Genomic DNA, 26,550 nt, shown 5'->3' with positions numbered 1-26,550 from the left:
TTATTCATTCATCTACTGAAGGACCTCTTGATTGCTTCCAAGTTTTGGCTGTTATGAAAAAAGTTTCTATAAACATCCATATGTAGCTTTGTGTGTGGACATAGCCTTCACTCCACTGGGTAAATAGAAGGAGCACAACTGCTGGGTCATATGGTAAGAATGCGTTTAGTTTTGTAAGAAACTGTAGAACTATATCCCAAAGTGACTGTACAATTTTGCATTTCCACAAGCAACAAATGAGAGTTCCTGTTGCTCCACATCCTCGTCAGCATTTGGTGTTGTCAGTGTTCAGATTTTGGCCATTCTGGTGGGCGTGTAGTGGTGTTTTGTTGTTGTTTTATTTTGCATTTCCCTGATGACCTATGATGTGGAGCATCTCTTCCTATGCTTATTTGCCATCTATATATCTTCTTTGGTGAGGTGTCTGTTAAGGTCTTTGGCCCATATATTAATCAGGTTGTTTTCTGACTGTTGGGTCTTAAGAGTTCTTTATGTATCTTGGATAACATTCCTTTATCAGTGTGTCTTTTGCAAATACTTTCTCCCAGACAGTGGCTTCTCTTCTCGTTCTCTTGACGTTGTCTATTGCAGAGCAGAAACTTTTAAATGTAATGAAGTCCAGCTCACCAATTCTTTCTTTCATGGATCATGACATTGGTGCTATATCTTAAAAGCCATTGCCAGGGACTTCCCTGGTGGTCCAGTGGGTAAGACTCTGTGCTCCCAAGGCAGGGGGCCAGGGTTCAATCCCTGGTCGGGGATCTAGATCCCACATTCATGCTGCAACTAAAAGTTCGCAGGCCACAACTAAAGATCCCACACGTCACAACTAAGACCCTGTGCAGCATGCATGCGTGAATGAATGAATAAATAAATAAATAAAGCTATTGCCATACTCAAGTTCATCTACGGTTTTCTCCTTTATCATTAGCCTCTGAGAGCTTTATAGTTTTGAATTTTACATGTTGATCTGATCCATTTGAGTCAATTTTTGTGAAGGGTGTAAAGTCTGTGTCTCAATTTCATTGTCTGCATGTGGATGCCCAGTTGTTCCAGCACCATTTGTTGAAAAAAGACCATCTTTGCTCCACTGTATTGCTTTGCTCCTTTGTCAAAGTTCAACTGACTGTATCTACAGGGGTCTATTTCTATGCTCTCTGTTCTGTCCCACTGATCTATTTGTCCATTTTTTCACCAGTACCACACTGTCTTGATTACTGTAGCTTTATATTAAGTTTGAAGTCGGGTAGTGTCATTCTTCCAACTTTGTTCTCCTTCAATATTGTGTTGGCTATTCTAGGTCTTTTGCTTCTCCATATAAACTTTAAAATCCAGTTGTTGATATCCACAAAATAACTTTCTGGAATTTTGATTGGGATTACATTGAGACTATAGATCAAGCTGGGAAGAACTATCTTGACAATACTGAGTCTTCCTATCCATGAATATGGAATATCTGTTTATTTAGTTCTTTGATTTCATTCATCAGAGTTTTGTGGTTTTCCTCATATAGATCTTGTATACATTTTGTTAAATTTATACCTAAGTATTTCATTTTGGGGGATGCTAATGTAAATAGTAATGTATTTTACTTTTAAATTCCACTTGTTCATTGCTGGTACATAGGAAAGCAATGGACTTGTATGTTAACCTTGTATCCTGCAAGCATGTTATAATTGCTTATTAGTTCTAGGATTTTTTTTTTATTCTTTCAGGTTTTCTATATTGTCAATCATGTCATCTGCAAACAAAGATTTTATCTTCCTTTCCAATCTGTATATCGTCTATTTCCCTTTCTTGTTTTATTGCATTAGCTAAAACTTCCACTATAATATTGAAAAGGAGCGATGAGGGGGAATACCTTTGGCTTGTACCTGATCTTAGTGCGAAAGTTTCAAGTTTCTCACCAGGAAGTATGATGTTAGCTGTAGGGTTTTTGTAAATAGTCTTTCTCAAGTTCAGGATGTTTCCCTATATTCCTACTTTACTAAGAATTTTTATCATGAATAGGTACTGAATTTTGTCAAATGCTTTTTCTGCATCTAATGATATAATCATATGATTTTTTCTTATTTAGACTGTTGATGTGATGAAGCACATTAACTGATTTTCAAATGTTGAACCAGCCTTGCAAACCTGGGATAAATTCCACTTGGTTGTGATTTACATAGTTCTTTTTATACATTGTTAAATCTGATTTGCTAATACATTTTTATAGCTGAATAATGTTTCATTATATGGATATATCACACACTGTTTATCCATTCATCAGTAGACGGACATTTGAGTTGTTTCCACTTTTTGCTCTAATGAATAACACTTCAATGAACATTTGTGTGCAGGTTTTTGTGTGGACATAGGTTTTCAATTTTCTTGGGGATATACCTAGTGGTGGAATTGCTGGATCATATAGTAACTCGGTATTTAATTTTTTGAGGAGCTACCAGACTGTTTTACAAAGTAGCTCCACCATTTTACAATCCAACCAGCAATGTACGAGGGTTCCAATCTCTCTACATCCTTAAAAACACTTGTGATTGGGGCTTCCCTGGTGGCACAGTGGTTGAGAGTCCGCCTGCCGATGCAGGAGACACGGGTTCGTGCCCCGGTCCGGGAGGATCCCACATGCCACGGAGCGGCTGGACCCGTGAGCCATGGCCGCTGAGCCTGTGGTCTGGAGCCTGTGCTCCGCAACAGGAGAGGCCACAACAGTGAGAGGCCCGCGTACCGCAAAAAAAAACCAAAAAACACTTGTGATTGTCATTCTTTTTGATTATAGCTATCCTAGCATGAAATGGTATCTCACTGTGGTTTTGATTTGCATTTCCCTAATGACCGATGTTAAGCATCCTCTCCTGTTCTTACGGTTCATTTGTGTATCTTATATGGAAAAATGTCTATTCAGAAACTTTGCCCCCTTTTTTTTTTTTGCGGTACTCGGGCCTCTCACTGTTGTGGCCTCTCCCGTTGCTCAGCACAGGCTCCGGACGCACAAGCTCAGCGGCCATGGCTCACGGGCCCAGCCGCTCCGCGGCATGTGGGATCTTCCCAGACTGGGGCACGAACCCGTGTCCCCTGCATCGGCAGGCAGACTCTCAACCATTGCGCCACCAGGGAAGCCCTGCCCGTTTTTAAATTAGGCTATTTACTTTCTATGGTGTGCTGTAAGAGTTCTTTATATATTCTGAATACAAGTCTCTTACCAAATATATGATTTGCCAATATTTTCCCCCATTCCATGAGTTGTCTTTTCAATTTCTTGATGGCATCTCTTTGAATAAAAAAGGTTTAATTTTCACGATGTCTAATTTATCTAGTTTTCTTTTTTTGGCTTGTGCCTTTGGCGTCAAGTCTCAAAACCACTGCCTAAACCAAGGTCACAAATATTTACTGCCGTGTTTTCTTCTAAGAGATCTACAGTTGTGGTTCACACATTTAGATTAACAAAACCATTTTAGGATAATTTTTGTATATGGTGTGAGGTAGGGATCCAAATTCATTTTTATGCATGTATATATCGTTGTCTCAGCATCATTTGTTGAAAAGACTGTTTTTCTTCCCCCACTGAATTGTCTTGATTGAATGATTTTTAGTTTAAACTAAGCTTGCATTGCTGGGATAAATCCCACTTGATGGTATACAATCCTTTTTAGATGTTGCTGAACTCAGTTTGAGTTTGTTGAGGATTTTTGTATTTGTATTCATAAGGGATACTGGTCTGTAGTTTTCTTGAGGTACCTTTAGTTTTGGTATCAGAGTAATACTGGTCTCAGTAAAATGAGTTAGGAAGTGTTCTCTCCTCTTATATGGTTTGGAAGAGCGGGGAGTTTACTGAGTATTGACTCAATCCTTTTTACTTGTTTTACATCGGTTCAGTTTTTTAAATTTCTTCTTGAGTCAGTTTTAGTAGTTTGTGTCTTTCTAGGAATCTGTACGTTTTATCTAGGTTAACTAATCTGTTGGCATATAATTGTTCATAGCACTCCGTCAACATCCTTTTTATTTCTATAGTGTTGGTAGTGACATCCTCCTCTGAATGAAGCAACTTTTAAATGGTCTGAGATGAATGATCACAGAATCTTGAAAGTAATAAAACCAAACTTAAAGATACACTGGACTCTTACAACTCTGGATTTTAAAAAATTTTGAGTTACAGGACATATAGGCTAGGTATCCTTCCAGTTCTCACCCTTGGAAAGAAAAAATCGAGGCACAAAGACAAACCCAATACATCTCTACTTGAAATGCACCAAAGTCAGTTCAACTGAAATAAACAAGAAACACTTCCTAGCTAAACTTTCACATTCTAAGTGTACCATTCAGTAGAAATTCAATATTCTAAGGCAGCTACACTCACATGAACACACACGTGCATGCCCTGTAATAAACCCGGTATGATAAATTCCTAAGGCATTAACATTGTAAAAGAGTCAGGCAATAAACCCTTTCAAATAAATAACTTTTTGAATACTAACTCACTCCTTCATTTATTTCCTGAGTTCAGGACCATCGAATTCTGTACACTATGCTTTCTGAAATCATAACAAACATATCTATTAATAGCCACATAATTTTTACATACTCCATAACCAAAAAACAGCTTCCCTAGGCTTCCCTGGTGGTGCAGGGGTTGATAAAAAAAAAAAAAAAAAAAAAAAAAAACAGCTTCCCTGAAAGTCATATTAAGTGTTCAGATATTAATAAAAGATTCATAAATACATATTACATCTAATCTCTTCTTTTAAGATAAATTTATGAAAACCATCCTAGAGGAAAAGCTGTGTATTTTACAATCTATTCTTTCAACAAAACTATTCCTAAGGAAGCTTTCTTCAAAGAACTTGGGCTAATTGTTATGTTGATTTTTTTTTCTTTAAACTTTGTCTTTTTAAAAAATAATTAATTAATTAACTTATTTATTTATTTTTGGCTGCATTGGGTCTTCGTTGCTGTGCACGGGCTTTCTCTAGTTATGGCGAGCGGGGGCCACTCTTCGTTGCCGTGCACAGGCTTCTCACTGCAGTGGCTTCTCTTGTGGAGCACGGGGTCTAGGTGTGCGGGCTCAATAGTTGTGGCACGTGGGCTCAGTAGTTGTGGCTCGTGGGCTCTAGAGCACAGGCTCAGTAGTTGTGGTGCACGGGCTTAGTTGCTCCACAGCATGTGGGATCTTCCCGGACCAGGGCTTGAACCCGTGTCTCCTGCATTGGCAGGTGGAGTCCCAACCACTGCGCCACCAGGAAAGTCCAGCATGTTTATTTTGAATGTCTGTGAATCCCTCTCCCTATCTAACTTTAGCCACAATTTGACTAAAAGCATGTTTTTAATAATCTTAGACTGACAGTGAGTCTTCAGTGACTTGCAACCTAACTGTCAACTTCCAGACACATTAAATAACCTTAAAAACGGAGCCTTTAGGGCTTAGAGCTACAAGGCTCTGTTAAAACATTAAACAACCTTGAAAAACCCCCTTTTAAGCACTGTTGAGGCCAAATTAGTGCACGTGTCACTGAATGTTCTTCTACAAAACAGTGATTAGAAGCCTCATTCTTCTAGCTCTGTAGGTAGTTATTTATCAGTGATCAGAGATAATTAACACTGATGACCATTAACTCCATGTTTATCTTCTACAGAGATGAGAGAGCTGGAACATATCTGTCCATGAAACAATACTGTTGCTTGATCACAGCACAAAGCATTAAATCAGAATCTAACCCATGGCATATGGGCACTGCAGTATGCACCCAGCAAAGGACAAAGTTCTGATTCCCCTGATACCGAGGCCTAAGTGCAAATACTTTATCTTCACTTTCTCCTTGGAGAACCCAACATTGACTTGTAATCTAAAAAGTCTAAAAGAGTCAGTGTGATTTTAGAGACAACATATCCTAAGCGGTCACACACCCATGGGTTAAAAAGGAGATTGCTGTCATAAACCTACTCTCCAGCTTAGTGAACGATGGACTTCAGTCTGAAATGCTATTTTTCTACTGGGCATATAGGAATATATAATTATACATTGATTGATAAGAGTAGTAATAATTATAATCATTGGGGTAGAGTTGGGGAAAAGATATGAGGTGGCTCTGGAGGAAAAGGAAGTTGATTTAAGTCTCTGCTGCTTCCCTACATCCGTGCCAGAGAGATGAGAAATTCTGAAATAATCTGCAATTTGCCTAGAGATTTCCTAGGAGGCTCTAAGGAAGAAAAAGGAACAGTTGCCTCCCTAGTGCCTTGACCATGGCTGTGGTAGCAACTTTTTCTCAGTTCTGCCATTTACAAAACACAGGTGGTTCTTCTCCCATTACCTTACTACCAAAAAGGCTGCAGATGAGTTATTAAAAATACAGTACCCCAAAGCTCATCTCCAAGAGAGGGTGCACAAAATGACTAAGTTTGAATCTTACCTTTTGGCTTCCTCCAGGTGGCACAAATATTCATACGCGATATTCTGCCGCCTCCTCTCATCCATCTCCTCTGCCGAGAGTCTTTCATCGTCCACAATAGCTAGAAATAGAGGATAATATCACATGACTTGTTAAGGGCAGTGTTCATCAAATAATGAGACGACCAACTAGGAAAAACGCATATGCAGCTCAACACTGAATAATGAGGGATGGGGGTATTGAAACATCAAGCGCAGGAAGAGATTTGCCGCTGGACTTTACAATATTATGTTATTTCTAGCAGAAAATGCAATACTGAAGTATAAGTTGACATTAAATAATAGAAGGAGAATAGCAATCAGATTTCAGAGACATGATGCCACAGGATTTAGACAGCTCAAGTCAATTAGAGGACGGTCTACCAGCAACAACTTCGCTCAACAAGCTTGTAGAACTGGTCCAATGGCTCAGCTTGGACCATCCTAGAAATTCTGGGGCTGAGCAACGAATCTACAAGGACCTGTGTTTTAACACTCCTAGAGGGAATTAAGGTTTCTCATCCAACCCAAATCCTACTTTACAGATGACAAAGTCACTAAAATCCCTCCCTCGTTTACCTCTTGGTCTTTACAAGGCTAACTTTCCCTGGTCAACAGGTATCCAAAAGAAAAAAGCCATGGAGACAGCCAGTGAGCAGAGTCTCCAAGCCCACACCCTTTATTCCAACACAAGCCTAGTTTACAAACTGCCATGCTTCAGCCTTGCTTTTCTGTAGAGAGCGCAGCTTCCCCGTTTCCTGATTGCATTTCCTCTGCCTGCGGGCTCAACAGTACCCCACGGCTGCCAACAGTCACATCAGCCAACTCTTAGCTGCCTATTTACACGACAACACTCCTCTCTCATGAAAGGGACCCCCTTTTCCTGTTCAGTCCTGAACTTTCATTCTGATGGTTGTAAAATGAATGTGGTTTCTCGTTTGTTAGATTACTCATCTAACGAAGACAATGTGTGCAGGCAGCAAGGCTGTGGTCACGAGGGGCAGGACCGTCCCTGTTTGCTCTTTTGTTCCCCAGCCGCCAGCACCAGTCAGCCGTTCCATAAATGGGACCCCTGGTCCCAAGCAGAGGAGAAAAGGATGTGAAGGTCATCCATCCATCCCTAGGAAAGGTCAACCCCATGCCCTACTGATGAGGAATCTGAAATATCAATCTGGCAGACAAAAGGAAGTAAGATCACATTTTGAACTCTTACTGGGCAAGTACAGTGCTTGACACTTAAGATCGAAAAATAATACCAAACCATCAAAGAACTCAAAAGAAAGGGGAGATTAAATTTACGTCAATATAAAAAATGACGGAATACCGGAAGCATGGAAATATGTACTAGATGCTTATTTATTGAGCACTTACTTTCCTTCAAGGGTTAGGCAGCGTTTTCTATGCAGTGTTTCATTCAAGTCTCACAACTCTCTCTGAGGCAGGTGCATAATCTATCCCACTTTACCCTCTGAGCAAACAGGCTGAGAGGCCATTTGCCCAAGTGAAGAGCAGAAACATTAGAGCTAGAAGTATTTGGATGGGATGGAAAAAGCAAGTACAGAACTTTGGGAAATGTCTTTGTTTATGTGGGAGGAAGAAAAAGAAGCAGCAGGACAGGCTGGAAGAGCACTAGGACAGGCTGGTATACAACTAAAGCAGGGCCAAAGGAGCAGGAATTTCCACACGGATCACTATCCTTTCCCGATTCCTGCCCCCGTCCGACGACTCCCAAGTTTCCTTGTGGCTCCATTCCTTAAAACGGGGAGACCTCAGCCCACACCAATGACACCAAGAGGGCTCAACAAAGATTTGTATTTGTCAAAAGCATCTTTTTTTTTTTAACAAATTGAATCTGATTTAACTTTAGAAGAGAGCTTTCAGATTTAGGAAACGTACCGAAGCTCTCGAACAACCCTCCTCTGCACCTCCACTCGGAGACCCCAGGCCTCTGACATCTCTCCCCTGGGCTCTTGCAACGGCCCTCAAACAGCCCCCCAGTCGCCACCCCTCCTCCACCCATTCTCCTCACCGTCCCCAGAAGCATCTTTCTAACATACAGTCCTACTGATGCCATTCTTCCTCTCCAAACCTTCGATGGATCCCTACTTCTTACAGAACAAAGTTCAGGAAGAAAACACGTTCTCTCCCCTCCCCTACCTGAAGCCTACAGTTCAGCCACCCTTCCTGGCAGCACCAGGTCCCAGGCCCAAACCACTCCCTGTTAAGTTTGAGTTCTTCTGCTCTCCAACATCTCTCTGTCTAGAAAGCCACTGTCCCGCCTGTGTGTGACATCTCTGTATCTTCTTGAGCAAACTTCTGTGGATCTCGAAATCAGAAACCATCCCCAGTCCTCAGCACCTTGGTCCACATTTCTATTATATCACTCATCGTGGAAGCCCCCACTGTAACTGGGTCACATCTCGCTCTCCAGACTGGGGATTCTTTAGAGGAAACGACTCTTTTGCTTCATCTTTTATGTGGTTCCTTGCACGGAGAGGGCACTCAAATATTTGCTCAACAATTATCTTCCAGTGAATCTTTAGTAAGTGCGCTAACCATCATCCTGACATGAATATACTTTGAAATTATGATCTTCTCATTCTGGGTTTACTTAGAAGATTCCCGGCATGCCCGCGTAGCATCAGCTCATCCTCCATCTCCATTGTTCCTAACAGTTAATCCCCAGGACCCCCCCCCCATGACTACCAGCTTCTCATTTTAATTTCAGTCTAAAGACTGCCTCCCATTTCTGACAGAATATTTCCATTTTATGGTACCTTCAGCATGTTAAAGCTTGAAAGCAATAGAAAACTCTCAGTCGGAGTCCACCTGGTCATTTTGCCCTCCTCAGAGGCAAAGGTGGGGTCACTCTCACTGCCACCTTCCTTCCTGGCTGCTGCTTCCTTCCAGCCTCAACCAGCCCACCCAGTAGGAGGCGGAAGCACCAGCAGCGCTGGCCCCCAGGCCTCTGCCCCCCAGCTGCCTCCACGAGCCATGCAGCATCCTACCAGCCCAGGGCTGCTGGGGGCTCTCAAACTCTGACATCACCCTGCCCAAAGAGAAGATCTGACTTAACGTTTGAATTAAAACACACTCTCCCCACAAAGTTTTATATTGCCACTGCAACGTTTTGGCCATAGCTGATGGAATTCTGTCTTGTTTTTTTATAAATTTATTTATTTAATTAATTTCTGGCTGCATTGGTTGCACGCGGGCTTTCTCTAGTTGCGGCAAGTGGGGGCTACTCTTCGTTGCAGTGCGCGGGCTTCTCATTGTGGTGGCCCCTCTTGTTGCGGAGCACGGGCTCTAGGCGCGCAGGCTTCAGTAGTTGTGGCATGTGGGCTCAGTAGTTGTGGCTCCCAGGCTTAGTTGCTCCGTGGCATGTGGGAGCTTCCCGGAGTAGGGCGGGAAGCCGGGGCCCCTGCATTGGCAGGCAGATTCTTAACTACTGTGCCACCAGGGAAGCCCCTCTACCTATCTTTAAGGCTCAATCAAGGGCCACTTCCTTCCCAAAGTCTCCCCTGGCTATTCCTGTTCACACTGTCCTCTCTCCTGGCACTGAAACCAGACAGGACCCTGTGGGAGCCTCCCGGGTACAAATCCTTTCCGGGTCCCCTGTTTCTTGTTTGCAGGAAAAAAATTTTAGCCTCCTAGACCTTCCCTGAGTACCAAAGGACAGACTCAAACAGTTACTAATCAGGGAAGGGAAGGAATGCAGAAACAAAGAAGGAGCAGTCAAGAAACTGTAGTGCAGCGATGGGCAGGGTCCCGGTTCCTCCTCAAGGAACATATATAACAATATCTTTGAGTTCACTGAGCTGCACTCTACGGTCTGCGAGCCACAACTACTGAAGCCCTCGTGCCTAGAGCCTGTGCTCCACAACAAGAGAGGCCACCGCAATGAGAAGCCCACGCACCGCAACAAAGAGTAGCCCCCGCTCGCCGCAACTAGAGAAAGCCCGCACACAGCAACAGAGACCCAACGCAGCCAGAAACAATAAATAAATTAAATAAATAATAAATTAAAAAACATATATATCTTTGAGTTCTTCTACAGGAACTAAGGCCTCCACCCAGGTGGAGGATGGTAACTTCAGGCTGAGCACAAGATTCCTAGAGCACCACCCTGTTACCTCACCACCCGAAGAAGAAGAAAGCCACACACTCTGCAGCCCTCACCCCCAATTCTGCCTATCAGAACTTCTCCCCGAAAACCATCAGAGAGTTTGGGGGTTGTGAGCACGAGCCACCTGTTCTCCTTGCTTGGTCCCGCAATAAACCTTTCTCTGCTCCAAACTCCCATGTTTACGTTTCAGTTTGTCTGGCCTCACTGTGCGTGGGGCACACAGACCTGCGTTTGGTACCAGTAACTCCTATACTGCTTCGTTTAACAGTAAACTCCTAGAAGACATATCTGTGTCCTCACAGTGAGCAGCACACTTCCCTGCACAGGCTGCATGCTCCATTCAAATATCTGATGAACAGCTAATCTCTTATCAGGAAAGAGTAATAAATGGGCTTTAAAGTATCTATGGGGGGTAGTTTTATTTGCCTATTTACACTGAATAAAGGACGTGGTCATTGATGGAGCAAATAACAGCGCCATTCTATAGACTTTACTTGACTCAGATTCAATTCACAGATTCTATGAGCCAGGCATGAGTCAAAGCACCAGGGACGGGGCAGTGAACAAAACACAAAATGTCTGCCCTCATGGGGCTTCTGTTTACACATCCCTTCCTTCCCTCCTGACCCGGCCCACTGGACCACATACCTGGCTACTGCCCTTGCGACCACACACACTTCAGTCTCACCTTCCTTCCTTCATAATCTATTGTCAAAGCGTAAGCCAAGGTTACGAGTGTGAGAATGTCTTAACCATGACAAAAGCAGAGCCCTCTGGGCCACAGAGGTTGCCTGCAAATATTTCTGCATTACTCAATATTTCCTAAGTAGCAACTTCTAATAAGAGCCACTGGCATGGATGACACTGCCATTTAAAAAGCCATCACGGAGCTGATAAAAGAATACACTTAAGTATGACTTTATCGCCTAGGAAGCACTTTTCCACATTACTGTGTGCTTTTCATCATCTCCCTGAAAGATAGGAACGAACTCTTTCTTACAATTGAGGAGAAGGGGGTCATGCAAGGGAAAGGGACCGCCTACAGTTACTGCTGGGTCAATGGCAGAGCCAGGGCTGGAACTGAGGTCCCTCAGCACCTCAGCCCCTGCTCTTTGCCCAGCGCCCTGGTGCTGCTGAATCTGAATGAGCTGCGGAAGGCGCTTGTCACTGCCAAGCCCAAGGGAAGATCACTGAAGTGCCTTCAGAGTTCCTTTTATTTTATTTTATTTTATTTATTTTTTTTTGCGGTACGCGAGCCTCTCACTGTTGTGGCCTCTCCCGTTGCGGAGCACAGGCTCCGGACGCGCAGGCTCAGCGGCCATGGCTCACGCGCCCAGCCGCTCCGCGGCATGTGAGATCCTCCCGGACCGGGGCACGAACCCGTGTCCCCTGCATCGGCAGGCGGACTCTCAACCACTGCGCCACCAGGGAAGCCCGAGTTGCTTTTATTTTAAAGCAAATTGATTAACTGAGACTTCCTCTAAAGTTCATCTTTACTTGCTGCCTTGAACCCTAAGAAACACGACGACGTTCCTTGTGGAGAACAACTTCCTGAAGTATTAGCAACTCACAAAACACTTTGTTATGTTAGCTGACATTGGCTAAATGATGGTAAAGCAATCACATTCTGTGGAAATTGCATCATAGGGTTCATTCAGAGGTTTAAGGAACAGAATGAGTCTGTAGAAAAGGTTTTGAAATAGAACTTTAAGGTTAGAGACGGCAGGAACCTAAGGAGATCATTTTTCAAAGGACACCCACAAAATCCACCGGGAAAATAGCCCAAGACCTACCTTATTCATGAAGGAGTTGGCGTGGTCACTTGTTCACTTCAGCTACTCTACTTGCTCCCTTCACACAAGGACACCAAGGCCACCATCTCCTTTGTATTAAAATGTATTCATTTGTTCAACAAATATTACAGTGGCTGCTTTGTGCCAGTCTGTTCTAGGGACTGGACACAAGTGACAAGTATGACACACTAAGTCCCTCATGAAGTTTTTATTAGAGTTAAACAACTAAAACATTGGCAAACTTACAGGATGCTTAGGTAAGTAGGGATATACTGGAGGGAAGGTTGGCAAGAATCACAAAACCAGGGTTGGGAATCTCCATTTTACAAAACGGTATTATTTAAGAAAAAGCAGGTTAAGAATATAATATGAATCATCAACTCATAGAAACGTGCCATAGTTTAGCATCGTATGGTCACATTGTTGTTTTGTGTAACTCAAAATTTCTGTAAGGAACCCTGAATATCCTCAGGTAGGTCATTCAATTCAAACATGTACTGAACCATCTTTCAAGAGTTCAGACTGCCTTTACACCTAAATGGGTATCTCCTCCCTCTCAGAACTTATGGTTACCAGAGATGTATACCCCATGGAAGAGAACTGATTCCGAAACCCTAAAACTGGGGCAGGTTACAGGGGTAGGATACAAAAAATGAGAGAACCCCAAGTCCAAGATTTCCAGTAAGCTGATACTCAGTAAACTGACCCGTGATATATTCTGGCTTCCTACCAGCTTCCTGGAGCATTTCGCAGCTACTTAATCTTAAGCCTTAAAGGACCACATGATCAAACTTCCCTAAACTGAACTTTCTCTTGAAAAGTAGACAAACCTGGGGTTGAAGTCCTTAGCAACCCGAAACGTATTCCCAGGCACCCTAAAGAATATGAAACAACAATAGAGACTGTCATTCCACCTGTTTAAGACATTGAAGGTTTCATCAAGCCATGGAAATTATAAGACACTGAGTGCATGGGCTCACAGCTCATCCATCTCCACATCCCTACGAAGTACCTGGTAAATAGTAGGTGCTCAGTAAAGTCTGCTGATTGGCATGTTCAGCTTTGTGCTTGACGGGCAGAGATGCTATGTCCTTCCTAAATTTAGTCCAACTAATTCCAAGCCCTGATGGTAATACAGCCATACTGTCCCGATCCCAAGGGAAGGAGAACTGAATTTGAAGTCTGTCCTCCACACCCTTCCTGGAACTTCTCCCCCAGCATACATTTCTAAGAACTCTCCAGAGTTATAAATCAACACACAACTTCAGAGGATATTCAGGTTACATATGGCATTAAGGAACTGTGGCCACCTCCTCTAAAACCCTAAATCTTCAAGTTCAGCATTAGAAGGAGAATTTCCTAGGTGGGGAAAGAAGGGTAACCAACAAACTACACAGCTTCCTTACAAGCATTAGGGTCTCTGATTGGCTACTAATGTCCTTTTTCAAGTGAGGTTATTAAGGCCCAGAAGAGTTAGACAGCTTCTTTGTCGTAATTACTCAGAAAAACGAGACATTTCAGGCTTTGTGAAAAGGTTACTCCTTTCTGCAAACATGATTTAAATGTACATAGCTTTAAGATCCACATATGAAAAAGAGTTCTTTGATTCCACTTTGATACAAAAGGTCCCAAACTTTTCCCCCCAAGAATGTGATCTTACTTGAGCACCTAAGATGCCATCTGTTTCTAACAAGGCTGGATCTCAAAACCCAGGACACCTTTTCAGAACAGGACCTCACTTCTAAATCTCACACATGGGGGTAAAATTAATTTGGGGCCACTGTGAAAACGTGAACATGAATGTCTTTTTTTTTTTTTTTTTTTTAATAGTCTGGAAACTCAAAGCAGACCATGAAGATGTTAAGGCCCATATACAAAGGTGGGCCAACCTAAAGTCTGGGATGGGAGGGAGGGGTCTGTCTGGAACTTTGCTCAATTTGGGAGAAGAATTAAAAGCAATGATTCTCAGATTTGGGATTCTGTAGCCAATTATAATTGCAAAAAAAAATTTTGGGGACAAAAACTATCTCTTTTGCTACCAAGTCGGCACAGGGAGAATTCCATTTGCTCACTGCCTGCTCCTACACACTTTGTCATCCCCACACAGATCTCAGTAAGGAAGAATGGAGTGTCAAGTTTCCAAGGCCAATTTAAGACTTTTTAACCCCAAGAGTTAAAATTACAGAAGGAATTATAAAAATCTTTAGTCTGGATGAGCTTCTACTATTTTTAAAGGAAGGGAAAGAAATTCAACTCATCTCACTTGGATAGGAACTTTCTGTGCTTTAGATGCTCAGTGCAAAAATGCTCCAAATTATTTACAACCAGTCCTAAAATGATTCTCCCTGTTTTCTACAGATAATGAATATTTTAAGGACACAGATGTTTACCTAAACTTTAATACTTCATGGGAAAAATGCTATTTTACAACTGTTAAACAGACTTAGCAGGTTACGTAGTGACAGTTCCTGGGCTGTTCTCAAGAAGTAGCAAGTCACTGGTAATACCCTGTCCCTGTCCCCTCAAACTACTCCAAATAACCCAGAATATCAGAGGGTGTTGCCACAAAGCTAGGAGTCTTAGAAGACAATAGAATAGGGCAGCTTGGCCTAATTTTTCCTTGACTATTAGGAGAAAAGAAAAAATAAATCACAAATAGTTCAAAGGTAAGTGCAAGAAAACAAAACAGCCTCTTGGTTGTGAGTCTTCTCTGCGTTTCAGATGCCTATGTTGTCTTTCTCTCATTCACGTGAGCACTTTGTGATACGTGCATGAAAAGTAGCAGACAGAAAGGATTAACACATAATGATCACTTACTACGTGCCAGATACTTTACATATATTATCGCTTATCCCCCTTTAAGATAGGAATTTGAATCTCCCCTTTTCTGGTGGGAAAAAAACTCAGAGAGGTTCAGTCATTTAGGTTTAGGTAATTCTAAGATCTTAACGACAATTCAGTGGCAGAATTGGGATCTGAAAGAACTCTGATTCCAAAGTTCTGATCTTTCTACTCTCCCCAAGTCCTGCTGCCTCCCTGCATGTAAATGTTTGATGACTGGCCCAACGGCCATTAGGCTCTTCTGAGGGTGTCATTAATGGTATTACTGATATCTCATTAATCAGCAGATAGATTTATGTGACTTTATTTTTCCTACTGAAACCACATCAATTAGTGCTATTATCTTGAGAAAGTATAGACAGTAAAATTACACGCTTATTTCTTAGAGATGCAGAAACCTCAAATGTAGCCCAATGAAGGAAAAAATATTAAGATAATATTCAGTACTGCCAAGTTAGACTGTATCAGGAATGCAAGAGTTGAAACAAGATCAAAACAAAAAACTAAATGATGCTACGTACGTGATACATCACGTCATACGCAAAGTCATATGATCAGTAAATGCTGAGAACACATTTGAGAAAATTTACCATGTTTTATCTGAGGCACCCTCCCCCATTCTACTTACTCCTCTTTTCCCCCCAAAGGTGAATTTCTGCCTAAACTGACAAAGATACCTGATTTTTAAAAAAGGGAAGGGGGCGCTGAGACGAAAGAGCAGTGGTTTTGGGTGCCTATAACACTGTCACACTCAGTTATGAAAGAGTTAACTAGGTACTTCCCTGGTGGTCCAGTGGTTAAGAATCTGCCTTCCAATGCAGGGCACATGGGTTCGATCTCTGGTTGGGGAACTAAGGTCCCACATGCTGTGCGGCAACTAAGCCTTCACTCTAGAGCCTACACGTCACAACTACTGAGCCCACGCACTCCGGAGCCTGTGCACCGCAACTACTAAGCCTGCACGCCACAACTAGAGAGAAAGAGAGAAGCCCTCGTGCCGCAACTAAGACCCAATGCAGCCAAATAAATAAATATTTTAAAAAAGAGTTAACTAGACACTCAGTTTCCTCATCTGAAAAATGGGAATAATGCCATCTACCCTCATGAAGCTGTTGTATGATTATTTGTAAAAAATATTTTAAAATCATATATATTTTAATAAATTCTAATATAATCATTAAATTAGTTATAAGATATAAAACTTACAAACATGTATAGTAAAGACAACAGATAATCAGCTAGTTTTTCCAAGGATAATTGATTATACTCAAGTTTTCCCTCACTCAGCAGCTTTAGCATCTATGTCCCATAAAATTTGCAAATTGAATGTATTTGAAGCTATATAAATTTTAAAAAGCACCACAATTTTAATTCCACACGCGTATAGATATTATATATATATATATGTATGTGTATATAGCTATAATAATTATATAAGAGTATATCATATACACTCTAATCAAGGGGAAAAAATGGGCCCCTGCTCTGTACCACTGATGTGTACTACTGTAATTATATCAGAAATAAGATTAAATTTGTTTTTATGTTCAGTTACAGAAAGATGTTTAAAATATGATGAGGAATAAGCCTTAATGCCAGTTTCATTGAGAAAGATACCTTTCATGCAACTAATTGACCCATTTGAACTTCTAGAAAAGAATCACAGGCAGGGCTTCCCTGGTGGCACAGTGGTTGAGAGTCCGCCTGCCGATGCAGGGGACATGGGTTCGTGCCCCGGTCCGGGAAGATCCCACATGCCGCGGAGCAGCTGGGCCCGTGAGCCATGGCCGCTGAGCCTGCGCGTCCGGAGCCTGTGCTCCGCAACGGGAGAGGCCACAACAGTGAGAGGCCCACATACCACAAAAAAAAAAAAAAGAATCACAGGCATTAAAATTTATGATGAATATTCAGTCAGCTTTATTGTGTAAAACACACACACACACAGAAGTTCAAAGACAGCGGAGAGGAAGATGATTAATGGCACCACACTCTGTTGGAAGGTGTGGTAAGCTCACGAGAGAGAAGAGGTAGGGATAGAGGTAAGTGAAAGGGAATGAACAGAAGAGGACCTAAGCTGGAGAACAAAGAGAAGGCTGCGGCAGACCTATGTGACATGAAAGCTTACAAGTCTGAACTAGAAGAAAACCACGGGTATGCTTTATAAGAGCACAATTTGGCAACAGGACGAACAGGATGAAGAAGAGCCTGGTACGGGGGAAGAAAAAGGAAGCCAACAGAGAGCAGCCAACTCATTTTGTGACTTCAGATGGTGGACGTGGAAACTGCACATGGCTCTGCACCAGAAAGGCAACCCCCGGGCCAATGTCCGTAAAGACAAGTTGGTGTAATTAACAAGGAAACAACATGGAGGCATCCCACTATTGTAGGGGTATATGAGGAGCTGACTTTAAACGTGTATTTAGAAGAGGACTTTAATAAAACAGACTCAGAAGCCTAGGATGTAGAGCAGAAGGGTACTATTAATGCAAGCATATGCTGTTTGTTAGTGAGTATGAATGAACACATGATTCAGGACAATTTTTTTTTTTTTAAATAAATTTATTTATTTATTTATTTTTGGCTGCGTTGGGTCTTCATTGCTGTGCGCGGGCTTTCTCTAGTTGCGGCGAGGGGGGCTACTCTTTCGTTGCGGCGTGCAGTCTTCTCATTGTGGTGGCTTCTCTTGCTGCAGAGCACAGGCTCTAGGCGCACGGGCTTCAGTAGTTGTGGCACATGGGCTCAGCAGTTGCAGCACGTGGGCTCTAGAGCACAGGCTCAGTAGTTGTGGCGCATGGACTTAGTTGCTCTGTGGCACGTGGGATCTTCCCGGACCAGGGCTCAAACCCGTGTCCCCTGCATTGGCAGGCGGATTCTTAACCACTGAGCCACCAGGGAAGCCCAGGACAGTCAATTTTTAAAGCATGCCAAAAATTCAGCTCTCCGATGGATCATACTATGCAAATGGAGGTATGTTGGCAATATAGTCATGGCTACAGAATTCATTTCAACTTGACTTTGGACCAAAGCAGTTTAGGCTAGTTTTAATGAGCAAGAAGCGTCTCTGGCTTTTAAACAGAGTATGAAAATCAGCGTCAGCTCACGCATTTAGGGTTTGTGGGATACTGGATTCGTGAGAAATCATAAAATGCTGCAGATGACACCAACATCAAAGAGCAGGACTCCAACCAGCTTTTGGCCTCATAGAATTCATCTACATTTATAAAGTGCTACCACATCAATTAGATCATATGACTGCCACAGCCCCATCAGATAGATGGACAAGTATTATTACCTCCACTTGACCAAGGCTAAAATGCGGTAAGTGTTTTGCTCAAGGTCCCAGAGCTCATAGATTACAGAGCTGGTTTGTATTTAAAACCAACTCCTGGCTTCTGTTTAGTTTTTACTGAACTTTTGGAGGTACCCTATTACATTAGAGCAAACATATTTTTATTCTTCTAGGTCAACGATACAGGGAGCGTCAGGGGGAACTGGAATGGCCGATGCGGGAAGGGAGTTGAGTTGGCAAGAGTGGGTAAAGCAAACATCGAGTTTGCAGGCTGAAGAGAATGTATACAAACTGTGATTTTGTAAACTACTTGGAAAGTGGATAAAATACCCTGGGAACGGCTCTCTTGTGGGAAAGAATTTACCCCACTTGGGCAACAAAGCTGCAAACATTTTGGTTTTGGCTTGTTGTGTGCTTTTTGTTCTAACACGCAGAACTACTGCTCATAGAAAGTACAGGGTCCCAAATTTAGAAAAATGGATGCATTTATAAACACAATGAAAAACACCAGAGTTTTTAGAAATTAGAATTCTTTAGTCCAAAGCTCAAAAATCTTTATAGAGCAGCCAGGACAGCAGCCACCTTAAACATAATTCATGCTCTTCTGCTTCAGACTTAGATGAAAAACTGATCTCCCCTGGCATTTCTTTTCTGCCTGGGGATAGGACCATGGCACTATATGTAAATCCCCTTGCACCACTGGTCCGACGTAGATGAGAGGAGAAAGCCAAATTGGGTATCGGCACTAGTTCCTTAGAAGACCTGAATACAATTTCAGAATTAAGCCATTGTTTCTACTCCAGAGAGGAGAGCCCTGCTAGCATCTGTGCAGCAGACACATCCACGTTTATGAAGCCAAGTGAGGATGGAAACTTATTCATACAATTGATCTGTTAGGTGCAAAATGCTGGCAGACAATTATGGAGATGCAGAGTCCTAAAATGCCTTCCAAGTGGCTTATAATTAAAACCAATAAATACAACAACAACAGAATGTGCTTCTTTTGGTAAGTAGCAAAGTCTCTAACTAGCAGTTAAATAGTCACAGCGCACGTCAGGGGTGGAGGGAGGAGATGGGATGAGGCGGGAGAAAGGAGTCTGTGCCCTTAACAGTTTACGTAACAGAAAACATTTAACATTGGAGAAAATTTTAGAAAACCTTTGGAAAAAGGCCAACTAATGACAGGACAAAGGACAGAAAAGCCAAGAGGAAGAGAAGAGAGTATTCAATGATAGGATTACTCAGAGCCAGTTTTCTAGATTGAGTTTGAAGTCAGGTTTTGAGGGAGGGGAGAGAAAGTTGGGTGGGAAACACAACTAGAGAAGACAAGAAGCATGAAGAAGTTGCATGTGCACTTTCAAGATGCATCGTTGTGCTCTGTCTCCTGTCCCATTCCTCAGCCCTCCAAGTCTCCACCCCTGCCCTCCCCACCCTTCCAAGTCGCTGAACTTCTTGAGAGGAACCAGGACGTTGTATAGCTGTTTCTGAGCCGTGTAGTTGAAAGGAGTACAGGTGGTGTGATGACAGTGGGAAGATCAGATGATAGCTCATCATTAAAGAGCTGGGCAGAGTTTGATTCTATTAATAAAAACTCTTTCAACAAAGTTAACCTGGCACTTCTACCTGATAACACACATAATCTCCTATGTAGTTCCATATATAGTGCATTTGGCATCAGTTGCTAAATCAGGGACATAAATTACTGTACTTACTGTTAATTTAAATACTCAAACCAAGTTCCTTATTTTACCATTCATCAGTATTCAGAGTCAACAAGGATTTGTTTTTTCTTGGAACATGTGCAAAGTTGCATCCATGGGAAATGGAGATGGAGATTTAAGAAACAGCCCTATGTGGAGAAAAGGGAACCCTCCTACACTGTTGGTGGGAATGTAAGTTGGTGCAGCCACTGTGGAAAACAATATGGAGGTTCCTCAGAAAACTAAAAACAGAATTACCACATGATCCAGCAATCCCACTCCTGGGCATATATCCAGACAAAACTATAATTCAAAAAGATACATGCACCCCTACGTTCATAGCAGCACTGTTCACAATTGGCAAGTCATGGTAACAACCTAAATGTCCACTGACAGATGAATGGATGAAGAAGATGTGATACATATATACAATGGAATACTACTGGGCCATAAAAAAGAATGAAATAATGCCATCTGCAGCCACATGGATGCAACTAGAGATCATCAAACTAAGTGAAGTAAGTCAGAGAAAGACAAATACCATATGCTATCACTTGTATGTGGAATCTAAAATATTTCACAAATGAACCTATCTATGAAACAGAAACAGAATTACAGACATAGAGAACAGACTGGTGGCTGCCAAGGGAGGAGGGAGTTGGGGGAGGGATGGAGTGGGAGGTAGGGGTTAGCAGATGTAAGCTATTATATATAGAACGGACACACAACAAGATCCTTCTGTATAGCACAGGGAGCTATATTCAATATCCTGTGATACACCGTAATGGAAAAGAATATTAAAGAAATGAATGTGTGTGTGTATATATATATATATGTATGTATAACAATCACTCTGGATACAGCGGTAATTAACACAACATTGTAAATCAACTATACTTCAATTAAAAAAAGAAAAAAGAAGAAAGAAACAGCCCTAGATCTGCTCTTCAAAATCCTTGCTGCCCCATGCCCTCTCCTAGGGCTCCATCCACTGCCATCCTGATGCCTCCATGTGTCAGAGCCTTAAGCAGCACACCACATGGTTGTTTGCCCTCCGAGGTGGGCTCCTTTGGAATGGTCTTGGGCAGCTCCAGACCCACCCCTGACCCAGCCTTCCCTTCCTCTTGATATCACATTGGGAAGAAAAAGAGGCATCTGAAAGGGGAGCGGGGGGTAGGGTGGGTGGGTGGATGAAGGGCAGAGAGAGGAGGTCCAGAAAGAAAAGAAAGAAGCCTGAGAGTCACAGCACATAGAAGCCTTGCTACACAAATGACTTGGGAGAGGGACAAGCAGAGGGTCTGGGAGAAGCAGCTGGTGAGGCTTTGGCTTCTAAACACCCACATTTCTGTGGCCACCAGAGCACTTCCACGACACAGTTTTTCCTGGCACTAGTATTACTGTGTTTAACCCACAGCGATCCTGTGACACTGGTATTATTCCCATTTTACAGATGTGGAAATGGAAACTTGGGACAGCTAAATCATGTGTCCCAGATCACAGCTGACAGGTGGAGAACACAGCTTTGCAGGAGAGGCAAGCCCGCCCTTCTGAGCCCTCTCTTGACCTCCACACAAACCTAGGCTTCCCACACTGCATATTTAATGAGCTCTTCTGTAGAAAAATAACCCTAAATGCAGAAGAGAGTAAACACACAGAAAGAATTGGGGGTGAAGAGAAGTATGTAGGGGCACAGCTCAAAGCCCAATAAGCATGAATTGTCTGATTTCAGATTCACTCTTAAAAAGAATCATCCAGGGCTTCCCTGGTGGCTCAGTGGTTGGGAGTCCGCCTGCCGATGCAGGGGACGCGGGTTCGTGCCCCGGTCCGGGAGGATCCTACGTGCCACGGAGCGGCTGGGCCCGTGAGCCATGGCCGCTGAGCCTGCACGTCCGGAGCCCATGCTCCGCAACGGGAGAGGCCACAACAGTGAGAGGCCCGCGTACCGCAAAAAAAAAAAAAAAAAAAAAAAAGAATCATCCATATTGCATTCTACTGCACATCTGATCTGTGGTTCAGTATTAAAATATAAGGAGTCCCCGCCTCCAAACTTAGTAAAACTGGCATTCCAGGCAGATGTGCCATGTGTACCCTGCGGGCGCCGGGTGTCACAGTGGGAAGGACTCAGGCAGCAGGACAGCCTCCGCGGACGGCTCCCCGCGTCGACGCCAGCTCAGCTCACGCTTGGCTGCACGTGTGCAGGTGGCTTTGAGAACCAGCTGGGAGGTGTCATTCCCAGGAAGCATCTCGTCCAAGGCCCTCCACCCGCTATTCCCGCAGCGCTGGAGTCTGGCTAAGCCCCGTATCACCACCCCTCGCTGTAATCCACAATGACCTGACCCCCTTAACGCGTCGGTGCGCACAGCACCCACTGTCATTGTGCTCACGAAGTAGGGAAGCATGTCAAGAGGAAAAAATGCTGGGCAAAGAGAAAACCAGAACTTTCTCATTCCATCTTGTTTCCCACATCTCGTTTTCATCTGGACGCTCCAAGTCTGTTCTACATTCAAGCTGTATAGTGCTCTTGGAAGGTAGGTTTACGCCAATTTACTATATAAAGCTGAGCAAACCTGTTCTGTACACACTCCAGCATGCAAACCCCAAAGTTCTTTGGTTCTTAATAAGTACTTGGCATGAGCCAAGGTATCTAGAGTAGAGGTAGATAGAGTAGGTACCAAAATCACAGAGACGAGAAGTGGAAAGGTGATTGTCAGGGGAGGCAGAGAGGGGAGAAAGCAGAGCTAGTGTTGAATGGGGACAGTGTTTCCCAAACTGAATGGGAAGCTGAAAAAGGTCTGGAGATGGGTGGTGGCAATGGCTGCACAACGATATGAATGTGCTTAATAACAGAACTGTACACTTAAAAATGGTTAAAATGGTAGATTTACGTTATGTATATTTTATCACATTTGAAAACAAATGCTTACACAGCACTTTCTATATGCCAGGCACTGTTCTCACTTCTTTGCAGATGTCAACTCGTTTAATATCCACAGCCCTACGAGGTGGGTTCTGTTATTATTGTCATCATCATCATCCTTGCCCAGCGTCCACAGCTGGCAAGCAGCAGAGCTGAGACACGCAGGCTGGCATTCCAGCTCCCTCACCTCACCCTTAAGCAGTGCTCGGCTGCTTCTCAGCAAGACAGGCAGCTGGGCTCGGGGGACTCACCCATCAATTCACACAGGCACAGACCAGCAGACCCTATTGGTCACAGACCGTTGGGAGAGTCCTAAAGACACGGGACCCCTTAGGCCTCACAGTGATGAATTCCGAAATATCTAGAGGGCTCACCAGAAACAGATCTTGAATCGAACTGAGCCTCTTCAACCAGTTTCATAGAACCAAAGCATTTCAAATTAGAAAAGGTATCTCTCTGGTCTAATTTTCTTTTCAAGACAAGAACTACTGCTAAACTATAGCAGAGAAGAGACGTTTTCTTTCTTGTATGTCTTGTATTTATACTTTCTTTTATTTCTAGAAAGTACACAGAACTGGTGATCTATGAAAGAACCGACTTCCAGGAGGTCATACGGATGAAGGTTCAAGGTCTGGGAGAAACTACCTTGAGCAAGTCACTTAATCCTCTCTGGGTTTTACTTTCTTATCTGCCCAATAGGAGTACTTTAAAATCTATCTTCTCCTTAACAGTATTAATGGCTTAAGATTAGTTTAATTTATAGAAAAACACTTTCAAAAATTTAAAATGCTCTTGTCCTAATTCTATCCACTTTGACGTTGTTTAAAAATAAAAAATAAAGATCTAAATAAAGTACTTAATAAGGTCAATAACAATCACATCCAGGTCTCAAACACTGCTCCTAGAGTTCCCACCACTTCTTTTTATTTATTTATTTATTTATTTATTTATGGCTGTGTTGGGTCTTCACTGCTGCACACGGGCTTTCTCTAGTTGCAGCGAGCGGAGGCTACTCTTCTTTGCGGTGCGTGGATTTCTCGTTGCAGTGGCTTCTCTTGTGGAGCACGGGCTCTAGGTGCGCGGGCTTCAGTAGCTGTGGCACGTAGGCTCAGTAGTTGTGGCTCGCGGGCTCTAGAGCGCAGGCTCAGTAGTTGTGGCGCACGGGCTTAGTTGCTCCGTGGCATGTGGGATCTTCCCAGACCAGGGCTCGAACCCGTGTCCCCTGCATTGGCAGGCAGATTCTTAACCACTGTGCCACCAGGGAAGTCCCCCCCACCAGTTCTTCACACACTGTTACTCATCCATCCAAAGGTAATGAAGTATGAGACATTCACAATGTACACAGTATTTCACCTCTGCTCAAGGAAAATGCCTTTTCCTTACTGTCAGCATTCTGCACACCTCTCCCAACAACACAGTGGGACAAGTGTAAAGCAGACCAGAGAGCTGAGGACATCATATCAAACGTGAACCCCTCTAGCCTAGGGCTACAGCTTCTCTACCTTCCTTCTCAGTATATTTAATTTTGTGTATACTTCTTAAGAACAAGGGCATTCTATTACATGAACTTGGTATACTTATCTGAATCAGGAAATTTAATATTGATACACTACTATCCAATCCCCAGTCTATGTTCAAGTCTCACCACCTGTCCCAATAATGTCCTTTACAGCTTTCTCTTTGGCCCATGCGTTTTGCTGCCATGTCTCTCTAGCCTCCTTTAATCTGGAACTGTTATCAGCCCTTGTCTTTGTTGATCTCATGTTTGGGGGCACTACAGACCATTAATCCTGTAGAATGTCCACCAGTTTAGATTCATCTGATGTTTCCTCATGATTCAATTCAGGTTATGCACCTTTTGCACTTAAACACACAGCAAAACAAGTTGTACGCTTTTCACAGCCTCAAATCAGGAGGCATGTGATGTTGGTTTGTCTCAATGTGGGTGATGTTACCTTCAATCACTTGGTGAAGATGACGTATGCCAGGTTTCTCCACTAAACACTTACTGTTTTTTCCTTTGTAATAAGTAAGTGATTTGGGGGAAGACACTTTGTGACTATGTACTGATAAATATCCTTTCCTCGTAAAACTTTCTCCGCCAATGTTAGCATCTGTTGAGGATTTTCTAACTCCATTATTCCTGCTATCAATATTTTGAGGTCGTCAACTGTAAGAGAGAGCCTCCTTTCGCATTTGTTTATATCTGTTTGTGAATTTTATATTCAATCCCACACCTATATTTGATAAACCGACATATAAGTGAAAAAAAATCAAAGTGACCTGAAAAAAAATTTTTAACATGTTAAGAAAGGATTAAAATTTTATACAAGCATCTTCTAAAACTAGAGTTTGCCCAGTCAACGTGCTAAACCTCCAGCCATCAAGTCTACAGCTGATCACCTGCTCTATGACAAAGCCCTGGGTGTACTTCAGATATGGAATACTGTGTCCTGCAGTGATTTACCAGGCTTTGTGCTAGTAGCCTGACATGTAGTTGCTGATCTTCTCAATAACTCTGCTAGACAGATGACCTAATTTACATGGAAGGAAAACAAGGCTCAGAGAGCTGGATGGGGACTTGCCCAAGGCCCTGGGGCCAGGCAAGCCAGATTCAGGTGTGTGGTTCTAGAACCCATGTTCTTCCACATACGGTTCTGTCCCCTCGTATATATACAATAGGACAAAGCTGAACTTTAAAGTTCATTTACCACAGAAACCTCTGCTTCCAGTCATATAACTATTATACTGAAATGAGGTTCTATAACAAGATAATTTAAAACTCTGGAAATTATTAACTTGTGTGTTTTCTCACTATAAATGGTGACACTCTCATTGTACAGCCCCTTCCAGAAAAAAAGTTCAACCAGGACATGGTTTATTTAATCTTCCATTGTATGTCTCTTTAGGTTCAAGTAGCATGAATTTGGTCTTTATTCCTATAATCATATTGTTAGACGATTTTATGTTTAGGAGAAAGAAGAAAGAGGGGCTATAGTTCAGTAGTGACTTGGGTAGGGAGATGTTTCCACACAACGTTAAAACTCTTCATCTTAAGTGAAGGTAGCATGAGTGGCCAGGTGTGTTCTCAGACTTGCCCTGTGATGCAAAAATTGCACCACTCGGTCCGTTTACTTTGTGTGAGAAAGGATTCACATTCCTTCCCCTCCCCATTACACACACACAGCATGCACACAGTTTATTTACTCACTACTAGAGCTATTCAGGGGGTTAAGTCAATCCATAGGTCTGTATTATGACAAAGACTATAAATGTTATAACCCAGTTTTACTGTTATACCATTTTCATTCAAGGAAGTGAGGTCAGACTGTTGGATGTTAAGAAAGACTTCTTCTAATAAATCATACCATAGGTTTTTATTTTCACCAGAAGGGTGGGATGAAGACAATTAACAACAGCCCCTAGAGAAAATTTGAGAAACAGAGTAGATATATCATCAATC

At 42.7% G+C, this 26,550-nt stretch overlaps 1 protein-coding gene across 2 annotated transcripts in view; it reads right to left on the bottom strand.

Annotated features, from left to right (window-relative positions):
* Positions 1-26,550, bottom strand: part of IQGAP2 (IQ motif containing GTPase activating protein 2) — a 289,402-nt gene that overhangs the window by 236,224 nt on the left and 26,628 nt on the right. For both annotated transcript variants that reach the window (XM_024732762.1, XM_024732763.1), the window contains exon 2: positions 6,405-6,504. In XM_024732762.1, coding sequence (XP_024588530.1) covers positions 6,405-6,504 — 100 coding nt within the window. The remainder of the gene's footprint in view (positions 1-6,404; positions 6,505-26,550) is intronic.

Source organism: Neophocaena asiaeorientalis, unplaced genomic scaffold (genome assembly GCF_003031525.2).
Source record: "Neophocaena asiaeorientalis asiaeorientalis breed wild unplaced genomic scaffold, Neophocaena_asiaeorientalis_V1.1 scaffold515, whole genome shotgun sequence".
Classification (NCBI taxonomy): domain Eukaryota; kingdom Metazoa; phylum Chordata; class Mammalia; order Artiodactyla; family Phocoenidae; genus Neophocaena; species Neophocaena asiaeorientalis.
Note: the sequence above shows the minus strand (reverse complement) of the source record. Positions and strands in the feature narration are given on the sequence as shown.